The following is a 22,090-nucleotide window of genomic DNA, read 5'->3' on the forward strand; positions in this document are numbered from 1 at the left end:
TTGGAATGCGAGTGTGACCCCAGAATAGGGATGCTGGTGGTCAGGGGCGTCACACCAAATTCTGGGCCCTGGGTACAAAGATTGACTGCGGGCCCCCCCATGAATGTTAACTATCGGTGCCGCGCTGCGAGCTTGTAGATCTGCTATTTTTGAAAGAATTGTGAAAATGTGAGCAAGAAACCTATGTTTCCATGTCAGTGATGCGCAAACTTTTTCAAGGACCCCCAAAATGATATGTATTTGGCCACGGACCCCCATCTCAAAATATGTAGTTCCAGGGACCCGCCAGAAGCAAAATTTGAGTTACACAGTTAAAAAATACATATATTCGAAGATTTGCACACATTTTCATGACTTTTCGAAAATAGCAGATCTACAAGCTCACAGCGCGGCACTCGGTGCCGCGCTGTGAGCTTGTAGATCTGCTATTTTTCAATAGCTAAAGTTACTATAGGGCCCCTCCACCTTGGGCCCTATTAACTCAGTCCCACTTTTCCCCCCCTTGTGACGCCCCTGTTGGTGGTTAAAGTTGACACCAAGGGGTTACGGCGCAAGGTGTTTGTCTGGACACATCCTACCAACAACATGTTAGGGTTAGGGTTAGTGTGACCCCAGCATAAGGATGTCGGGTTCAAATGGTTAAAGGTGAAGTGACAGGGCAGGGCAGGGTGCTTGCCTGGGCCTGTTCTACCAACTATTGGGTTTTGGCTGTTAAAATCTTTAGCATCGCCTGGTCTGGGTGATAAAATTGGTGCAAAAAAAACCCCCAAATAAACAAGATTCATTAACAATGTTTGGAATGTTACTGCGTAGACTCAATAAACAACTCCGGAGTGAGTTCAGATTATTCTGTCTATACTTAATCAAAACACTGCTACATTCTAGGATTGGGAATTATAAACAATGCAGAGATATTCATTCTGCGTACAATGCTGCTATAGCAACCTCTTTGCCTGTTTGACCTAGGTCACTGCAAACTGTAGCATTGGTTATGTTGCCGGGAATGGCAGGTATGATAATAACAGATACCCATTTCCAAATTCAGTATTTTCAGCCCAACCCAGCTGATTCGCTGGCCACAAGGAGCGCGTGAGCAATTAGGGGTTAAGAGTCTTGCTCAGGGACAGGGGTGGGCGATATGGAAAAATACAATATTTTTCCAAGCTGTATCACGGTACACGATCTTATCACGATTCTTTTTCAAGTTGGTTTTCATGGTTATTTTTTCAAGTTACTTAACAGTACAACCACCTACAGTACAAAAACAACAAAAAGAACAGTGGTCCTCAATGTGGGGTCCATGGACTCTCTGGGGTCCTTTTGGGAGGTCTAAATTGACCCTTACAAGTATGTAACTCTGATAGTACACAAATGAAACCAAATGGACCCGTTTTGTATGCTGTCAAGAGTTAAGGGGAGACCTTGACATTGTAAAGTTTGAGAACTACTGATTTAGACCAAAATGCAGGTTTAAATTAATTCTGCAACGAATCTCTGTATTAACAATTCAACAGGATTTTTTATAAGGCTCCCTCATTGTATCACGATACATATGATATCTATGAAAAGGCGTATCGTGGAGATATCTCAGCGATATTTATCACCATATCGCCCACCCCTACTCAGGGACACACATCGACATTGCTACCCTTGCCCAGAATCGAACCTGGGACAACCAGGGGCTCTGGTTCCCCAGGCGGGCTCCCTAACCATTCAGCTATGCCGCCCCATAATATTAGGATGCAATTATAATCTAAGACAAGAACTGGTTACCATCGCAAAGCACTACTTCATCCAAAGAGGCCAAAAATACAAGCCTGTCAACAAATCACACACTGGATCAAAGATGCCTAAATATGATAAATGATTGGGAGCCATCACCCTGACCTTTTGTTAATGTATGGAACAAGGTTGTTATCCTTTTTTTAATGGAAATTGTTCCTTTGTGACCCAGGAGGGCGTGGTTTTGACATCAGACAAAACGGCAATCAATAGCTATTGATGATGAGTGACATCAGCTGAACACAGCATTTCTGTGCAGACAGAGAGCAAGGACATCACACTTAACTTCAGCCAATGAGGCTCACATTGTAGAGAAATACAGCTACACAATATAATACAACATATCTTGGACTATTGCTGGTAGCGTAATATGTACTACATTATGTGACCACACGTTTTTTTAATATTTAACTTAGCAAGTCATCTTTATTTATATCGTCACTGTCAGGCAGAAACCTTGTATCTCCAAGTTTCAGATTTGTAATCTTTTTCGCAAAGTAAAGCCCTGCTTCATCATACAAGGCTGTCACACAAAAATAGTGAAAACAGCTGATCTAAAAGCACACAATGCCTCCCGGTGCGAGGTGTTGTGTGCTTGTAGATCTGCTGTTTTCACTAGTTTAAATCTTTTTTAATCATTTTAAAAATGATAAATGCAAAACAAATGGTTTTGGACATACAAGGTTTCCACCCGACAACGACGACATAGTGCCTTTCTGAATGATGTCCCCTGTAATTAACAGCAAAACAAATTAGAGTAAAATACTGTGTGTAAAAAAGAAAGAATCAAAATGATTACTAATACTTAATTATCTCAATATTTACAATATATTGTGCAGCCATATCTGCAATTTAACTGTATTCTTGTTGATCCCATAAAGCGCTAGCCGGGTATATGCATGGTTGGTTGTTCTTGCACGTACATACATAGTAGAATACTTTGAGCATTCAGACTTGATTGTTTTGACATATTGTGACCAGCTGCGTCACAATGGAAAACTGCACCACTTTTACTGAAACATTTGCAACCTAACGAGATTGGAAGTGTTTAGATGAAGCTTTAGATGTGGGCCACGTAAAAATAAAAATAAAGTGAAACTGGGGTATTAAAAAAACCCCACATATGGTACATATTCAAATAAATGTAGAAACATACGCACCAAACTGAGGTCAGTTCAGCTGGGTTCTATGTGGTCGTTAGGGTTCTATGTGGTCGTTAGGGCTGCAACAACTATCAAGTAACAAGTAGGTCGGGAGTGGCTTATTGTCGGTATCAGCCGGTAACACGCGGGAGTCTGTCCCTGTTACAATGCGCTAGACCCCTGGGAGATGGACTGCTGAGGTGGAGTGCCACACCTACCATCAGCTCCCAGTACTTGCCGCACGACTTCCCAAGCCGCGCTACTCATACTCATTGGCGGTGCCCGGAATCGAACCCATGACCTTGCGGTACAAAGGCGAGAGCTCTACCGACTGAGCTAACCGGGCACAACAACTATCAATTATCTTTTTAGTGATTATTCTATCGATTACTTTTCTGATTAATTGTAATAATCGAGAATTGCGACTGGTGGAAAACCTTATTTTATTTTATCAACCAAATCGATTACAGTAGTCTAATTAACCACTAAAGCCCCATTTATACTTTGTCATACTGTACAATGGTGTCGTGCAAACATCGCGACTACAGCCCAGCTACAAGTTCACAACATGTCGTGGCCGCAACGCATTTTGAGCTTGTATATTGCCTACTATCGGTATTTCTTTTAATGGATTAATTCATTCGTTTGATCAACGGTTGCAACCCCTAACGGTTATCACTTCATTCGGGGTTATTTAAACTTCTGGAAGTAAAAATGGCTTCACACCATTATAGATCTTTTAACCTCTGGTGGAACGCTGCTTCCCATATTGATCGAATTGATTTAGGGGACATGGGCCCTGACACACCACATTACTGCATACAACTTGATTATCTACAGTAGCAGATTGAACTACGCAGCGACTGGGGGGGGCGGGGTTCTAGTGTGTTTAACCCATTCAGAACGGGTACACAATTTGTGTTTCATTATTTTATGCTTTAACTATTGAAAAATAGCAGATATACAAGCTCACAGCGCGGCACCGAGTGCCGCGCTGCGAGCTTGTAGATCTGCTATTTTTTTTAAATCGTGAAAATTTGAATTTTGACACGATTCTATAAGTGTCTTTTGAATCCTTCTAAGGTTTTTTTGAAAAACCTATATTTCTATGTCAGCAATCTGGCTAGCCATCGTCAAAGAAAAGGTCCTTTTCACTCAACTGGAGCTCAGTTAGTCTGTTCTTTAGAGACTACCATGTCAGTGGTTCTCAAACCTTTTCATGTGAAGGACCCCCAAAATGATATATATTTGGCCACGGACCCCCATCTCAAAATATTTAGTTCCAGGGACCCCCCAGAAGTAAATTTGAGTCACTATAACGTTCGCTTTGAAAATACATATATTCAAAGATTTGCACATATTTTCACGACTTTTTCAAAAATAGCAGATCTACAAGCTCGCAGCGCGCGCTGTGAGCTTGTATATCTGCTATTTTTCAATAGTTAAAGCAGTCAATATGCCCAGGCCTAAATGGGTTAATGGGGTGTGTAAAACCCATCATGTTAAGTGAATGGTGGTTAGAAAGGCTCTGGAAAGGCGCACGCACGCACGCACGCACGCACGCACGCACGCACGCACGCACGCCCGCACGCCCGCACGCACGCACGCAAGCGTCGCATTGTGAGCTTGTAGATCGGCTATTTTTTGGCAAAAACATTTGATAGAGAGTGAAAAAAAAGACTATCAAGTACATATATATTATAAGTACCTTTAGTATTTTTAGTAGTACTGTATATGCAGCTCGGCAAATAAAAGGTGAATTGATCCCAGTGCATGACGGAGGACGATTTCACGATAAATTAAATCTCCACGACTATCGTGAGTGGTTTTTATCACGATAAACGATAATATGGCTTATCGTCCCATCCCTAACACACACCAATGGTGCTATTATGATACTTGTGAGGACGAGGAGATCAATATTTTGTATATCGTTTTTTCCGCCATTTTTCTAAACTTAAAGCCTGAGTGGTGCGACACCAAAATAACCCATCTACAATCTTGCAATAACCTTATATATCACTTTTTGCCATAAAATCAAACATTTCCCTTGTGAGGAGCAGGAAAATTGCCCTCACAATGTCTATTCCTGAAGTTCTACTTGCGGGGAGATTTGCCCCCTCGCAAATCAAGTGTACACACAGGGGAGGCACTCACGTTTGAGGAAACGGTTGCGGACCCATTTGTTCTGTTTTCGGGCATATCGTCTTGTAGCGACCTTCAACGCTTCAATACCTGCGGAGAATGAGAGACACATATGGATTGAGAAGACGTACAAAAAAAAAAAAAAAAGAACGAATCTATGAATTGATTTTTTGCCAGTTGATCCATCAACCAGTGCAAGGATCAATGAATCTCCATGGCTGTGATTAGTATGTGAGCTGTGGCCTGACCTCTGTGTTTGAGGAGGTCCTTCTCCTCCTGGGTGATGCTCTCTGGAGCGGTCAGGAACTCATGGAACTCCTTAAAACCTATCGACTGGAAGATCCCATGCTGATAGTCCTGACTGAGGAGAGGAGGAGGAGGAGAGGACATCATTAGGGATTCAATCCATTATTGATGAGTTAATACATTCATTGATTAATAATCCATCTCCATTCTGGGCATGTCATCATAGGCAAAGATTCTCAAAGATATTCAAAGATGTTCTACAACCTTTCTGCAATAGCGACACCCATCTATGCGTCATTTTTGCCGCATAGAAACCAATGGCTTCGCATCGTCCATATTTTTTTTACAGTCTATGGCCAGGACTCTGGCTCAGGGGCGTCACAATGGGGGGGAAAGTGTGACTGAGTTACTAGGGCCCAAGGTGGAGGGCCCTTGACTATTTTATACACTACTTTAACTATTGAAAAATAGCAGATATACAAGCTCACAGCGCAGCTGCGAGCTTGTAGAACTGCTCGTGAAAATGTGTGCAAATCTTTGAATATATGTATTTTTTACATTTTCAAGCAATACTCTGTTACAAGTAAAAGACCAGAATCCAAAATGTACAAAAGTATTGGCATCAATACAAATAGGTCTGCATTTGTAAGTCAAATTTTGCTTCTGGGGGGTCCCTGGAACTCAATATTTTGAGATGGGGGTCTGTGGCCAAATACTTATTTTGGGAGTCCTTCACATGAAAAAGTTTGAGCACCACTGACATAGAAACATAGATTTTTCAAAAAACCTTTGAAATATTCAAAGACTTGCACACGTTTTCAATTTTTTTCAAAAATAGCAGATTTACAAGCTCGCAGCGTGGCACTCGGTGCCGCACTGTGAGCTTATATATCTGCTATTTTTCAATAGTTAAAGCACAAAATAATGCGTGATAATGCGTTCCCAGTCTAAATGGGTTAAACCCCCTCCCCCTATGAAGAACATTCATGGGGGGGGGCCCCGCAGGTGAATCCTTGTACCCCCAGGGCCCAGAATGTGGTGAGACACCCCTGGCTAGGCTGCGGTGACGTTAGGCTGAGGAGAGCAGCAGGCAGAGGCCTGAAGCTTGTTCATGTTCAGACAATACACTGTACCTGCTCAGACAACCAGCAGTACGCTTAAACCACTGGTCTACAATAAACTGGATGGCTAATGTACGTCCATTAACAACCCATTTAGGCCTCGAATTATTGAATGCTTTAACCAGTAAAAAATAGCAGATAAGCAAGCTCACATTGCTCGCAGCGAGCTTGTAGATCTGCTATTTTTTAAAAAGTCGTGAAAATTTGTGCAAATCGTTGAATATATGTATTTTCAAAGCGAACGTTTGTAACTCAAATTTTGCTTCTGGGTGGTCCCTGGAACTAAATATTTTGAGATGGGGGTCCGTGGCCAAATACATATAATTTTGGAGGGTCCTTCACATGAAAAGGTTTGAGCACCACTGACATAGTAGTCTCTCAAAAACAGACTAACTGAGCTCCAGTTAAGTGAAAAGGACCTTTTCTTTGACGATGGCTGGCCAGATTGCTGAGATGGAAACACAGGTTTTTCAAAAAATCTTAGAAGGATTCAAAAGACACTTATAGAATCGGGTCAAAATTCTAATTTTCAGGATTTTTCAAAAATAGCAGATATACAAGCTCGCAGCGCGGCACTCGGTGCCGCGCTGTGAGCTTGTATATCTGCTATTTTTCAATAGTTAAAGCATAAAATAATGATACGCAATAATGTGTACCCGTTCTAGATGGGTTAAGGTTGAAGCAACTTGACTGGAACTGCTGCAAAGGGTTATGAGACCTCTCAAACAAAAAAGATATTGTAAAAAGTGACATCAATGTGTGATGAAAGTGTGATTTATCACATATTTGCATTTAGGAAATTGAGATGGTAATCTGTTAATAGCAAGTATTACCATATTGGCAGTAGAAAAAAGTGGTCAACATAATTGGATACTGTAAATTTAGGGCATAGGGGTTGCGTAAAATTTGTAATGAATTTGTATTGATCAACGGCAGGGTTTCCTGCAGCACTTTATTGGCCAGGCGGGCCAAGCGGCCTAAAATCTGTAGCACCCGGCCAAGAGTCTGGTGAAGATTATGCAATATTCCTCCTAAATGTGTGTTTGTGTTTGTTTAACTCATTTGCCGCGATCCCAGACGAAACCAAAGATTTCCCGCTGTACCGCCCTGCCCGAGCAACCCGAAGATTTAATTAGCTTTAATCATTAAAACAATTAAAAGTATTTACTCAAGATACTACTTGTGGCAAGTAAAAAAGCCATAACTAAGAATTGGTTACAGAAAAAATGCCCTACTATAGACCTATATGTTAACATTGTGAAACAATTGCATCTTATGGAACAAATGACCTACTCTCTGAGACTCCAAAAGGAGGCAGGAGAAAGGAAATGGGAGAAATGGCTAAGACATTTGGGTGAAGCAACTGATTCTTTATGAAGGTTGATGATATCCTACATGTACATGTTATTTACTAATCCTATAAATATAACTGCATGACAACTGTGCCGGGCGTCCCATGACCTCTTATATTTTATATTTTATTGTATTTTATTGTATTTTTATTTATGTACCTGTATCTTATTTTTGATCTACTTTTATATCTGTCTTGCTTATCGTCTTATTGTTTTATATTGTTGGAAAAATTTTAAATCATTGAGAAATAAAGAGTTTTTAAAAAAAAAGTATGATCGCTGTTTATCGCCGATTCAGACTCTTTAGGCCCGCCTCCTAACTGTATCCGGCCGCATTTCCTGTTTTGACCGGATCTAGGTTTCCGGATCCGGTCTGAGGCTGCGTCATAGCTCTGCTTCCATAGGTTTGCATGTAAACAAAGGAAGGCCATAGAATGCGATTTTTTTTATTTGGAAGCTGTTATGAGTCTTTTACCCGCCTGGCATATGCTATTTTTTGGCAAATGTTCCGCCCCAGGATAATGGATTTTGATTATCGCGATAATATCGTAAATCGCGATATTCTTTTGTTACAATAAATCGTGATATGAAATGTTCATAATCGTCCCATCCCTAGAGAGACCATAAAAGAAACGTAGAGAGGAAAAGAGCAGAAATATGAACATGACTAAATGGGCAGATGTACAGTACTGTACCAGAGACAGAAACCTGAGAATAGGGCCGGAGCACACAGGAAATGCAGAGTCAAGGGAGGGAAAGAGCGAGGAGAGGGAGAGATTTGACCTTGATGTCTGGCCAACCTCACAGAGAGAGAGAGAGAGAGAGAGAGAGAGAGAGAGAGAGAGACACAGAGAAAGAGCAGAGGTGTCAATTGGGTATGGCAAGCTATGTCAGCTGCCATACCTTGGCTACAGGGGGAATAAAATGTACTTCTTGTTGCTAAGGTATGGCAACATGACTGATGTCTTTTCTTGACACCAGTCATGTTGCCATACCTTAGCTTTTGCTGAACCGACGCCACTGAGGGAGACAGACAGAGAGAGAGAGAGAGAGAGAGAGAGAGAGAGAGAGAGAGAGAGAGAGAGAGAGAGAGAGAGAGAGAGAGAGAGAGAGAGAGAGAGGGGGGGGGGGGGGGGGGCAGGGGTGTTGCACCAAATTCTGGACCCTGGGTACTTTAACTATTGAAAAACAGCAGATATGCGGGGCGGCATGGCTCAGGGGTAGAGAAACCGTTATTAGAGCACGAAGGGTTCCCAGTTCGAATCCGGGCTCCCCCTGAGTTAATGTCGAAGGGTCCTTGGGCAAGACTCTGAACCCCACATTGCTCCCGGTTTCCTCTGCCACCGGTGTATGAATGTGTGTGTGAATGGGTGAATGTAATGCACAATCTATGTAAAGCGCTTAAAGCGCTATATAAATGCACCATTTACCATTTACAATTTATACAAGCTCGCAGCGCAGCGAGCTTGTAGATCTGCTATTTTTGAAAAAACGTGAAAATTGTGTCTTTGAATATTTCAAAACCTTCTAAGGTTTTTTTTGAAAAATCTATGTTTCTATGTCAGTGGTGCTCAAACCTTTTCATGTGAAGGACCCCGAAATGATATGTATTTGGCCACAGACCCCCATCTCAAAATATTTAGTTTCCCCCCCCCCCTTGTGACACCCCTGAGAGAGAGAGAGAGACAGAGAGATAAAAGTGCTTGGGTGATCAGATTGTTTGTGAGGCAGAGAGGGAAAGGAGTGGAGTAGTTGCAGAGATGGAGAGAGGAGGGGAGGGGGGAGTGATTGATGGGTGGGATGGTCTGATCGTGCGATGGGGAGGAGGGGGGGGGGGGGGGTGAGGTGATTGGGCAGAGGGCGACATGCTGGGCACGGTGCCACCAGTGCATCAATTTCCTGCAGCCACACCCCAGTCAGAAACATGCATGAAAGCGCGCACGCATGCATGCAAGTACACGCGCACACACACACACACACACACACATACTCGTTTTTGCTACATACTGAGGACATTATATAGACTTCCATTCATTTTTATGCAAGTCCTGTGGCCTTACCCTAACCCCTAACCCTAAACCTAACCCCTAACTCTAACTCTAACCCTTAACACAACCCCTAAGTTTAGTGAGGACCGCAAAATATCCTCACTTTCCAAAAATGTCCTCACTCTGTTGGTGAAAAACTATTTCCGGTGCTCACTGGGTAGTAAGAACGGGTACACACACACACACACACACACACACACACACACACACACACACACACACACACACACACACACACACACACACACACACACACACACACACACACACACACACACACACACACACACACACACACACACACACACAGTTGGCAGGAGCAATACTTCCTGACTGACTGTCCTGTCTTCTGAAGAGTGAAGAATCTGTATGTTTCAAAACAGTAGTTCACCCCCAAAATGATCTTTTCTATTGATTACTCAATGCCATGGAGACTTGAGTTCAATAATATTTTTGGGGGTATTTGCCGCATTCCTAAGACAATAATTTGATTACAATAAATGTACCCCCACTGATTCCTGATGGGGACCCAAATGCATTTGGGTCCCCATCCGGAATCAATGGGGGTAAATAATCCCATTTTTGTCTTAGGAATGCGACAAATGGAAAATAATATTATTGAACTCAAGTCTCCATGGCGTGAGTAATCAATAGAAAAAGTCATTTTGGGGGTATAAAATGTATTGAAAATATAATCTGGAGCCTGGAAATAAATGTTCACAAATCTAATTTTTCTGTACATTTCTCAAAGGACAACTTATTATTATTATTATTATTATTTACAACAAGGGTTCATATTTTAGATTGTAATTAGAGAAAAAAAGATTGTGTCTAAAAAAAATACATATTTAGCCACTTGTACACATGCCCACACCCACTGAAATCAAAATAGTTAAAATCACTAGAATGATAGAAATCAGTAAATAAAAACATTTTAACGCTCATCTTTCCTTTTCTCTAATTGCAATCTAAAATATGAACCCTTGTTGTGAAAAAAAATGTCCTTTAATATGGTATATATGATGTACAAAGGTATTGGCTAATACAGAATCACACTTAAAAATGTATTCACACTCGTGATCACGATGTACCCATACAGACCCTCACTCTCCATTATGTAGTACTAGGCTGCAGGGGTGTCGCACCAGATTCTGGGCCCCCCCATGAATGTTCATATTTTGTGATTTAACTATTGAAAAATAGATATACAAGCTCACAGCGCTGCAAGGTTTTTTGAAAAACCTATGTTTCCATGTCAGTGGTGCTCAAACCTTTTCATGTCAAAGACCCCCAGCCAAAATGATATGTATTTGGCCACGGACCCTCATCTCAAAATATTTAGCTCCAGGGACCCCCAGAAGCTAAATCCGAGTTACAAACGTTTGCTTAAAAAATACATTATATTCAAAGATTTTCACGACTTTTCAAAAATAGCAGATCTACAAGCTCGCGGTGCGGCACTCGGTGCCGCGCTGTGAGCTTGTATATCTGCTATTTTTCAATAGCTAAAGCATAAAATAATGAAGGCCCCTCCACCTTGGGCCCTGGTAACTCAGTCCCACATCCCCCCCCCTGTGACGCCTCTGCTAGGCTGCCTCTACTTCAGTGTGTGAGCCTCTTAGGAGGGAGCAGAGCGTAGTGTGTGACCTGTTTGAACATGCTGCTGGATATATAACTGCACGGCTGAACTCACGTCACCTTGGATATCGTCACGGTCGGGCAGAAAACTTGTATCTCCAAGTTTCACATTTTGATGTTTTTTTTTCGTAAAGCAACCCAGTGAGCACGCCGTCTAAAAGTCTAATAGACGTATAGATTTGAAAGTTTTTTAGTTGTCTAAACTTAGACTAGACGACTAATATACTTCTAATAGTCGTCTAAATGTAGACGGTCTATATTTAGACGACTATTAGAAGTCTATTAGTCGTCTAGTCTAAGTTTAGACAACTAAAAAACTTTCAAATCTATACGTCTATTAGACCACTTTTAGACGGCGTGCTCAGTGGGAAAGACCTGCTTCACCATACAAGACTGTCGCACAAAACTAAACGAAATCAGCAGATCTACAAGAAGAGCTGCATAATCGTCACTGTTTGGCCCAAAACCTCTTAACTCCATTTTTCAGGTTTAACATTTTTTTTTGGCATAAAGCAGGGCTAAAGTGTTAAAATAATTGGACAAAACCTCCTAACTCCACACTTTCTGCCAAACCAGCTAACTCCACCCGATTGGCCCTCTCTTTTCTCCATAAATATGTGCTATTGAACACCCTTTACGTCTGTGTGTTGGTTAAAATAATATTGAACCAATGAAAAGTAGTAAAAAGCCCTTCGGTCAAAACCTCCTAACTCCAAAATGAACATTTTGGATTTAGGAGGTTTAGGCCCGACAACAGAGATAACCAGTACCATTTAAACCCTCAATTGGTAAAACATAATTATAATATACATACTTGATACTGTCTTTTTTTCACTCTCTATCAAATCTCTTTGCCAAAGAATTGCTGATCTACAAGTTTGTAGGCGTTGAGACGCGTTGTGAGCGTGTAGATCAGCAATTTTTTGGGCAAATGTTCCGCCCCAGGATAATGGATGTTGAGGATATTTCTGATTATTGCTATAATATCGTAAATTGCGCTTTCTTTGGTCACAATAAACGCGATATGGGATTTTCATATCGTCCCATCTAGTGTTGATTTTGTTGACCAAAACTATGACGAAAAATGTTTGTCGACTGCGTTTTTTTCACTGACGAAAACTAAATAAAAACGAAATAAAAACTAAGCTGTGATGACTAAAACTAAGACTAAATATATTGACAATTTCGTCAACAAAATAAAAACTAGACTAAAACGTTAGTGGAGAAGAGAGTCATTTTATGTTTGGTTGCTCTCAGGTGTTGTGTGCTGAAAATAGCAGATCTACAAGGTCGCAACACGACGCGTTGTGACCTTGTAGAACGGCTATTTTCAGCACACACCAAGTGTAAAATCATTCATCACGATGCCATCAAGGCCTGCCAAAATACATTTTAGTTGACTAAATCAACTGTAGATTTAGTCGCCATAAAATCTTATGATATTTAGTCGACTAAAATTAGACTAAAACTAAAACTTTTCAGGTGACTAAATTATGACTAAAACTAAATGACATTTTATTCAAAAGACTATGACTAAAACTAAATTAAAATTTGCTGTCAAAAACAACACTGGTCCCATCCCTATTTGGGGAGAGACAGTCAGAGAACACGGATCTTAGGTGGTCCCAGGCTGATAGCCATCCTTACCGCCCACCCACACAAGTTGCAGGTGAGTTTCCAGACAGTCGGTAGAGGTGGGACGTTCGCGAACGAATCGAATCTTTTGAAAGGCTCTTTGAAATGAACGATTCGGATTCGGTTCACAGTATAGGGAGCCGTTCCTTTCTAATGAAATGAACAGTGGTGGGAAAAGTACTCAATTTCTTTACTTAAAGGACCTACACCATGAATTTTCACTTTTTCTATTTTAAAACCTTTTTTTGGGGTCCCACTGGCACCTTCTATCCTCACAAAGTCCTATTTCTGTACATTGTGTCTTTCTCTGGTTTTGGGAAGACAGAGATGAAAAGCTTTCCACAGGTTCTCAGAACAGTGCTGTTCTGAGAGTTGACGCATGTGACGTCACACGCGTTTTCCCGTTTTTTTTTCAGAGTAAAAAAAAAAAATGTTTCAAAAAAATTTTTTTTTCAAGATTTTTTTTCAAAAAAAAAATTTCCAAAAAAACTTTTTTTTCAAAAACTGTAAAAAAGTAAAAAAAAAAATTCAAAAAAAAAAATTTCAAAACTTTTTTTCAAATTTTATTTTCAAAAAACTTTTTTTTTCAAAAAACTTTTTTTTTCAAAAACTTTTTTCCAAAAAACTTTTTTTTTTTCAAAACACTTTTCAAAAAACTTTTTTTTTCAAAAACTTTTTTTTTTTCAAAAAACTTCTGGAAAAACCCCACTAGATGCGCCCCTGAGCAAACAGAGGCCGTTTTGGTATTGCAGATGGAGAGCCTCATTATAGTAGAGCTAGAACAAACAAAAAGAATGGTCAGAGTGTTTGTTGAGGGTTAAAACCTGTCTAAGACTCAATTTTGAGCATATATTTATACAAAAAATATAGTTTTAAAAGCATGGTGTAGGGCCTTTAAGTAACAATATCAATACTGCAGTCAAGTAGAAGTTTGGAATGTTAATGTACTTGAGTAAAAGTAAAAATGTATTGGTAGCAAAATGTACTTAAAGTACCAATATTAGAACGTACTCATTATGCAGGATGTCCTGTTTTGCAGGTTTTCCAATGAGTAAAATGTAGAAAAATCATTTTAAAATAGCAGATCTACAAGCTCACAATGCGTCGCGTTGTAGATCGGCTATTTTCAAATGGCAGGTTTGTACCTGTATATGCCCTGTATAAATGTATATAGGGTTGAAGTTATTTGTAATTATAATCAAAATCTACAAAGTAACTAGTAGAATGAGCCAGTCTTTTGAACGGCTCTTTGAAAGGAACGGATCCCAGAGATCCGGCTCACTTCAAAGAGCCATAAATCCCATCTCTAACAGTCGCTGCCTGTTAGTTAACTCTGGCTGCCCCTAAAGTGATGATTAACTGTTGGGTCGCAAAGAGTCAAAAAGTCAAGTCAACGAGACCTCTTGGTGCAGGCAGGGGTTTGCACCCTCTCCAGGTGTGTGTGCTACCTGTGATCCTGGAGCCTCTGTGTGTTGAAGCTCAGGTGAAAGGTGTGTGTGCTACCTGTGATCCTGGAGCCTCTGTGTGTTGAAGCTCAGGTGAAAGGTGTGTGTGCTACCTGTGATCCTGGAGCCTCTGTGTGTTGAAGCTCAGGTGAAAGGTGTGTGTGCTACCTGTGATCCTGGAGCCTCTGTGTGTTGAAGCTCAGGTGAAAGGTGTGTGTGCTACCTGTGATCCTGGAGCCTCTGTTTGTTGAAGCTCAGGTGAAAGGTGTGTGTGCTACCTGTGGTCCTGGAGCCTCTGTGTGTTGAAGCTCAGGTGAAAGGTGTGTTTGCTACCTGTGATCCTGGAGCCTCTGTGTGTTGAAGCTCAGGTGTGTTTGCTACCTGTGATCCTGGAGCCTCTGTGTGTTGAAGCTCAGGTGTGTTTGCTACCTGTGATCCTGGAGCTTCTGTGTGTTGAAGCTCAGGTGTGTTTGCTACCTGTGATCCTGGAGCTTCTGTGTGTTGAAGCTCAGGTGTGTGTGCTACCTGTGATCCTGGAGCCTCTGTGTGTTGAAGCTCAGGTGAAAGGTGTGTGTGCTACCTGTGATCCTGGAGCTTCTGTGTGTTGAAGCTCAGGTGTGTGTGCTACCTGTGATCCTGGAGCCTCTGTGTGTTGAAGCTCAGGTGAAAGGTGTGTTTGCTACCTGTGATCCTGGAGCCTCTGTGTGTTGAAGCTCAGGTGTGTGTGCTACCTGTGATCCTGGAGCCTCTGTGTGTTGAAGCTCAGGTGAAAGGTGTGTGTGCTACCTGTGATCCTGGAGCCTCTGTGTGTTGAAGCTCAGGTGAAAGGTGTGTGTGCTACCTGTGATCCTGGATCTTCTGTGTGTTGAAGCTCAGGTGAAAGTGTCGCAGCTCCTCTATCAGTCCTGCAGACAGCATGTCGTCCACACGGGCGTCCAGCCTCTTGTCCAGAGCTAAAGGCCAGGGAGGGAGAGAAGAGAATAAAACAGAGACACGGAGAGTTATTGGGCTTTCTATTAAGAACGGGTACACATTATTGTGTATCATTATTTTATGCTTTAACTATGGGGCTTTTAAGCCGTGACATCATTTTGTAGTCAGACCTCCAAGCAGATTTATTGTCAATATCTGTTCCTCGCTATTTCAACAGATCCGAGACAAAAATAACGACTAAAGTATAATTCTAACACTTTCCTTTTAACAACAAAGAGAAGAAAAATGTGTAAATAAAAAGAGTCACGGGCACTGGGGGCAAAAAGTCTCCTCTGCCTACAAAATGATGTCAGACTTAACAGCGCCATAGAAAAATAGCAGATATACAAGCTCACAGCGCGGCACCGAGTGCCGCGCTGCGAGCTGGTAGATCTGCTATTTTTGAAAAATCGTGAAAATTAGAATTTTGACCCGATTCTATAAGTGTCTTTTGAATCCTTCTAAGGTTTTTTTTTGAAAAACCTATGTTTCTATGTCAACAATCTGGCCAGCCATCGTCAAAGAAAAGGTCTTTTTCACTTAACTGGAGCTCAGTTAGTCTGTTCTTCAGAGACTACTGTGTCAGTGGTGCTCAAACCTTTTCACGTGAAGGACCCCCAAAATGATATGTATTTGGCCACGGACCCCCATCTCAAAATATCTAGTTCCAGGGACCACCCAGAATCAAAATTTGAGTTACAAACATTTGCTTTGAAAATACACATATTTTTTCAAAAATAGCAGATCTACAAGCAGATATACAAGCTCACAGCTTTTTCACGGCGACACTGGGCCGTGGCAGTCGGCTGTGGTTAGAAATTTTGAATGAATGAACTTGAATTGGCACTCAAATAACTACAAAAATAATGGCATCCCAAGAAGTTAACATAGACATTCATATTGCTCTGAGAAGCGGAGATCGCTGCCAAAAAGAAGACGTGCCCTCCTTACCATCCATGTTGGCGTGCAGCCAGAAGATGCAGGGGTCCGGGTACCTCAGCGGGCCCCCCAGGCCTCCGCCTCCCTCTTGGGCCTTCTGCTGCTCCAGCCAATAGCTGTGCGGCATGCCCGTCTGCTCGTGGACCTGTAGGCTCCTGACGACGTCAGACATGCAAGACACGGTCAGACATCCATCATCCATCCATCCATCCATCCATCCATCCATCCCCTCAACCCATTTAGGCCTAGAATTATTCAACCCATTTAGGCCTAGAATTATTCAACCCATTTAGGCCTAGAATTATTCAACCCATTTAGGCCTGAGATTATTGAATGCTTCAACTATAGAAAAAATAGCAGATCTAAAAGCTCACAGCGCGGCACCGCCAGTGTGTACGTGTACGTACACACTGTACACAACCTTGTATGTCCAAAACCATTTTAAAAATGATTTAAACTAGTGAAAACAGCCGATCTACTGTAGATCTGCTGTTTTCACAACTTTTGTGCGACAGCCTTGTATGATGAAGCAGGGCTTTGCTTTGCGAAGAAATGTACAAATTTGAAACTTGGAGATACGAGGTTTCTGCCCGACTGTGACGATTTATTTTGTTGGCCGCCCAGCCACCAAAATGGAACGAAGGCCGACATTTTATTTGTATTGTTTTCCTGGCCAGGAATGAACCGGCCGTTCGGGAGTTGTCCCGCTTTTCCCAATGGCCAGCACGTCCCTACTAGACCATTACTAGACCAACCTGGCAATCTTGCGTGTATCATTGGGGTGCAACATGGCAGCCATTGCCGGATCCACCTGCGTCAGTCTCTGGTGCAGCTCAGCTCCGCCCAGTTGTTCAAGCTCCACCTTCCTGTCAGGAGACCCGCCTCCCCGTCCTTTCTTTGACTCGTCATTCCCCAGCTGTGAGAGGGACATTTCATGTGATGGAACCATAAGGAGCTATTCATAGTACCAGTAAGACTCCCTAATCGGGAGATAAGCGACCGTCACGCTGCATACACAAACTTTAGAAGGCAATTGTAGCCAATCTGGAGGGAATATGGGAAATGGGACAGATCCATGTTGATGACATGACTTTAGAGATACTGTGTACAGCTTTGCGTGATTTTAGGCCAAAATCTGTAGGAGCAGTGTCCAAAAATGTGTTTTGCAAAAATCGGCCTGATGGTGGCACTAGAAGAGGGCCATGTGAGAAATGAGGGGTGGAGGTTGTGGTTTGCGGTTGGGGCAAAAGTGTGACGTGACGGACAGACTGACAGACAGACAGACAGCCGGTGGGTCTTTTGATAGTAACTGCGACCTGACGGTCGCAACCAGCAACTTGACTTTACCGACCTCGTTTAATTTTCCATTTGGCAAAGGTACCTGGTACTCTTTAGTAATTACCTTCATCGAGGTTCCAAGTGAGCTGAGGCGATACCAAACGTGACGTGAAATGTCTTGTCTGCAGATTACCGATTTGTCACAGAGAATCATCACTAGCATGATTGCATTGACATCAAACACGTCATCATTTTGCAACGGCAACATGATGACGTGAGAAATATGATTTTTTTTCTTCCACACTCTAAATTATTGATTGATTGATAGATTATTTTATTAGACAAAAATGGAGAACAGTACAAGTATAGTCAATTCAATTGAAATGTAGTACAGTACAAGTACAGTTAAACACCCTGCCTAATAGGAAGTTAGGAACATCCCAAATAAGACCTTTAACTGTCTTTTTTACGTTGGAAGCCCTCTGTATTTAATTCATGGACATAATAAATAGCAAGCAAAGAAATCATTCAATAATATCGCAGTTATAAAAACACTATGTATAGGATAGGGGAAACAAGGTGGTGGGGTGCTCACTTCTGGCCTGTCTATGGGAGAAGTGATAACTACCTCCTTCTCTGGCCTCCTGAAAGGTGAGTTTTCAGGGCAGTTTTGAAGGATGCCAGCGAGCTACATGTTTTAAGGGAGGTAGTAAAGGAATTCCACACCTGGTTATCTCCTCTAATATCAGAACAATGGGATTTAGGTTCCAAATCCTAACATTTATTTTCCATCAGAATGGACGCGTGATGTCTTTCGTAACGGCTATCTGGCAAGCCCCGCCCTGGCAGCGTGTGATTGGCCTGCTGCAGTCCAAGACACTACAGTCCCTTTGAGCCGCATTGTCGCTATGTGTACATGTTATCTTTTAGACAACCCAACTCTACCCCTAACCCTAAACCTAACCTCCTCTACATGTTATCTTTTAGACAACCCAACTCTACCCCTAACCCTAAACCTAACCTCCTCTACATGTTATCTTTTAGACAACCCAACTCTACCCCTAACCCTAAACCTAACCTCCTCTACATGTTATCTTTTAGACAACCCAACTCTACCCCTAACCCTAAACCTAACCTCCTCTACATGTTATCTTTTAGACAACCCAACTCTACCCCTAACCCTAAACCTAACCTCCTCTACATGTTATCTTTTAGACAACCCAACTCTACCCCTAACCCTAAACCAAACCTCCTCTACATGTTATCTTTTAGACAACCCAACTCTACCCCTAACCCTAAACCTAACCTCCGTGGGGTGTAGCAAGAAAAAGTGGCATGACCGGGATACGAACCCGGGGCGCATGGATTGGGATCCTAGAGACCAATACACCAAGCCACGGAGGTACAGGTGCTGGGAAGGGCATTCTGTCTGTATTAGTAGGGGACGAAAAGCCTCGCGTAGGGGAGGGGCCTCGCGAGGCTGCCACTCAAATGACGCCTGGCCAATCACAGCGCGTCTTTTCCGGGACTTGCCAGATTGCCGTTACATTTACTGTAGATATCACGCAGAATGGACTCCTCTGGTACCCACCTCCTCCGTGTCCACCAGAACCTTCCACAGCAGGGACTCGATATAATAGTTGGTTCCTCCAACGATGATTGGCAGCTTGTCTCTGCTGTGCATGTCATGGATGTGGGAGTGCGTTAAGGAAGACACAGGACATGCATCCTACAACTACATAAAGGCAATAAATAATATACAGTTTGAACAAAAAGACGTAATAGGAATACTAACATATTAGTGCGTAAATGGCCCCAAGGTTAAGCACTTTCAATATGGCGCGTGGCATCGGGCATGCCCATTTTGGGCTTGTCAATATATGTGAACATTTTCCAAAATACCATAAATAGAGAGCTCACACACAGCTTGTAGATCTGTTATTTTTAGAATTCTTGAAAATGTATGAAAAGTAGGGCTGTCACGTTTTACATGGCGATTAATTGTCACTCAAATAATTGCGATTAACGACTGAATAGTGAGACCATTGGACAAGTGGTCCTCAAAGTGGGGTCCAGGCACTCTCTGGGTTCCTTTTGGGAGGTCTAAATTGAACCTTACAAGCATGTAACTCTGACAGTGTACAAATGAAACCAAATGGACCCTTACGGGTCCATCCGGTTAAGGGGAGATCTTGACTTTTTAAAGTTTGAGAACTTCTGATTTTGACCAAAATGCAGGTTTAAATTGAATTCTGCAATGAATCTCTGTATTAACAACTCAACAGGATTTGTTACAAGGCTCCCTCATTGTATCACGATACATATGATATCTCTTTAAAGGCATATCGTGGAGACTTTGTAGTATTACCTCAATGCTATTCATCACCATATGGCCCACCCCTAGATTGTATTTGAACCAACTGCTCAAACTCCCTCTCTCACACGCCTCCCGTCACTACGCAGACAGATCAGGTTATCTGTGAGCATGCTGGTGTGTCAGACATCACATCTTCTCCGTCGCTCCCTTCTTTCCTCCTCCCTTGGGGTTCTTGTCTCCCACCTTTCACTTTCCTCCTCCCTCTTCTCCTCCTCCTCCCTGTCACATCCCTCCCTCCGTCTCCTCCCTGTCACATCCGTCCCTCCGTCTCCAAGCGGACGTAATTAACCCATTCAGAACGGGTACACATTTTGTGTTTCATTATTTTATGCTTTAACTATTGAAAAATAGCAGATATACAAGCTCACAGCGCGGCACCGAGTGCCGCGCTGCGAGCTTGTAGATCTGCTATTTTTCACTGGTTAAAGCAGTCAATAATTCTAGGCCTAAACGGGTTAAATAACTGCTAGGACAAGATAAGGCCCATCAGGTGTCATCGCTCAACCTTCCGCTCCACCGCACATTGTGTACGCAACTACGCATGCATGCTTGCACGCACGCGCCCACACACACACACATGAGCACACAGAAATGCTCCAAAGAAAAAAGAAAACAGAAACAGAAATCCTTGCATCCCTGTTGGGTGACAGACAGAGGTGCTCAACACAGCAGGGACGTGCAGAGAATGTTAGAGAGGCAGGGGCTGAAATTTCTAAAAGGGCTTTTTGGTGAAAATATCGAAAATAGCCGACCTCCAAGCTCACAATGCGTCGCAGCGCGACGCGTTGCGAGCTTGGAGGTCGGCTATTTTCAATGCTTGATTTCTACAGAGAGGGCAATTCTTTCAACAATAAGATGCTGCATTCAACTTCAGGAGAGTTTGGAAAAGGCAATTCTCTTGAATGCTGCCTTCAGGTGTGGCATGGAAAGAGGGGGCGTTTACATTTCTTTCACTATAGTAAAAACTGCATTCATGGTCTGGAGAGGGCACTTTTTAGAGATGGGTAAAAGGGCAGGGGCTCAAGCCCCCTTTGATGTCTTTGTGTGCACGTGCCTGCAACACAGGATGGAGAGAGGCAGAGGGCAGAAAACAAACATAGGAAGAGAACGAGGTGCAGTGGAAAAGAGAAAGGAGTCTAGAGAGGCTGAGGTGACGAACGAGTAAAGACACTAGGTACTGTATGGGACAATATGAACATTTCATGTCATGATTATTGTGACCAAAGAAATTGTGATTTACGATATCATCGCGATAATCAAAATATCCCCAACATCTAATATCCTAGGGCGGAACATTTTCCAAAAAATAACAGATCTACAAGCTTGTAGATTGGTTATTTTTTGTTAAAGAGATTTGGTAGAGTGAAAAAAATACTATTATAAAGTATTGGAGGGTTTAAATGGTACCAGATGTGCAGGGATGCAGATCTGATCCCAGTGCATGACGGAGGACAATTCCACCATACATTTAAATCTCCAGGATAACGATTATCGTCAGTGTTTTTTATCACGATAAACGATAATAGCGATTATCTTCCCGTCCCTAAAAGACTCCTCCAACAACTAGAGATGGGACGATAATATTTATCGCGTATCGTGATGAAAAACACTCACGATAATCGTATCACGGAGATTTAATTTATCGTGATATCGTCCTCCGTCATGCACTGGGAACAATTCACCCATTATTTGCCAGATATCCGGTACCACTTAAACCCTCTTATAATATATGTACTTGATACAGTATTTCACTCTCTATCAGACGTCTTTGCCAAAGAAATAGCAGATCTACAAGCTCACAACGCGTCACGTTGTGAGCTTGTAGATCTGCCATTTTTCGGCAAATGTTCCGCCCCGGGATAATGGATTTTGACTATCGTGATAATATCATAGATCGCGATTTCTTTTGTCACAATAATCGTGATATGACATTTTCAAATCGTCTCATCCCTACCAACAACCATCGCGGA

General features: G+C 42.2%; 1 protein-coding gene across 1 annotated transcript in view; it reads right to left on the reverse strand.

Annotated features, from left to right (window-relative positions):
* LOC308293202 (tRNA dimethylallyltransferase-like) overlaps nucleotides 1–22,090 on the reverse strand; it is a gene marked incomplete at both ends in the record, with an annotated part of 73,435 nt that overhangs the window by 17,901 nt on the left and 33,444 nt on the right. Inside the window, 6 exons of the mRNA XM_080735639.1 lie at nucleotides 5,082–5,159; nucleotides 5,318–5,430; nucleotides 15,396–15,507; nucleotides 16,478–16,620; nucleotides 17,221–17,381; nucleotides 19,335–19,472. Of these exons, the coding sequence (XP_080591765.1) occupies nucleotides 5,082–5,159; nucleotides 5,318–5,430; nucleotides 15,396–15,507; nucleotides 16,478–16,620; nucleotides 17,221–17,381; nucleotides 19,335–19,472 (745 nt within the window). The remainder of the gene's footprint in view (nucleotides 1–5,081; nucleotides 5,160–5,317; nucleotides 5,431–15,395; nucleotides 15,508–16,477; nucleotides 16,621–17,220; nucleotides 17,382–19,334; nucleotides 19,473–22,090) is intronic.

The sequence above is a fragment of the Nannobrachium achirus genome (assembly GCF_963921795.1).
Source record: "Nannobrachium achirus genome assembly, chromosome: 10".
Taxonomy (NCBI): domain Eukaryota; kingdom Metazoa; phylum Chordata; class Actinopteri; order Myctophiformes; family Myctophidae; genus Nannobrachium; species Nannobrachium achirus.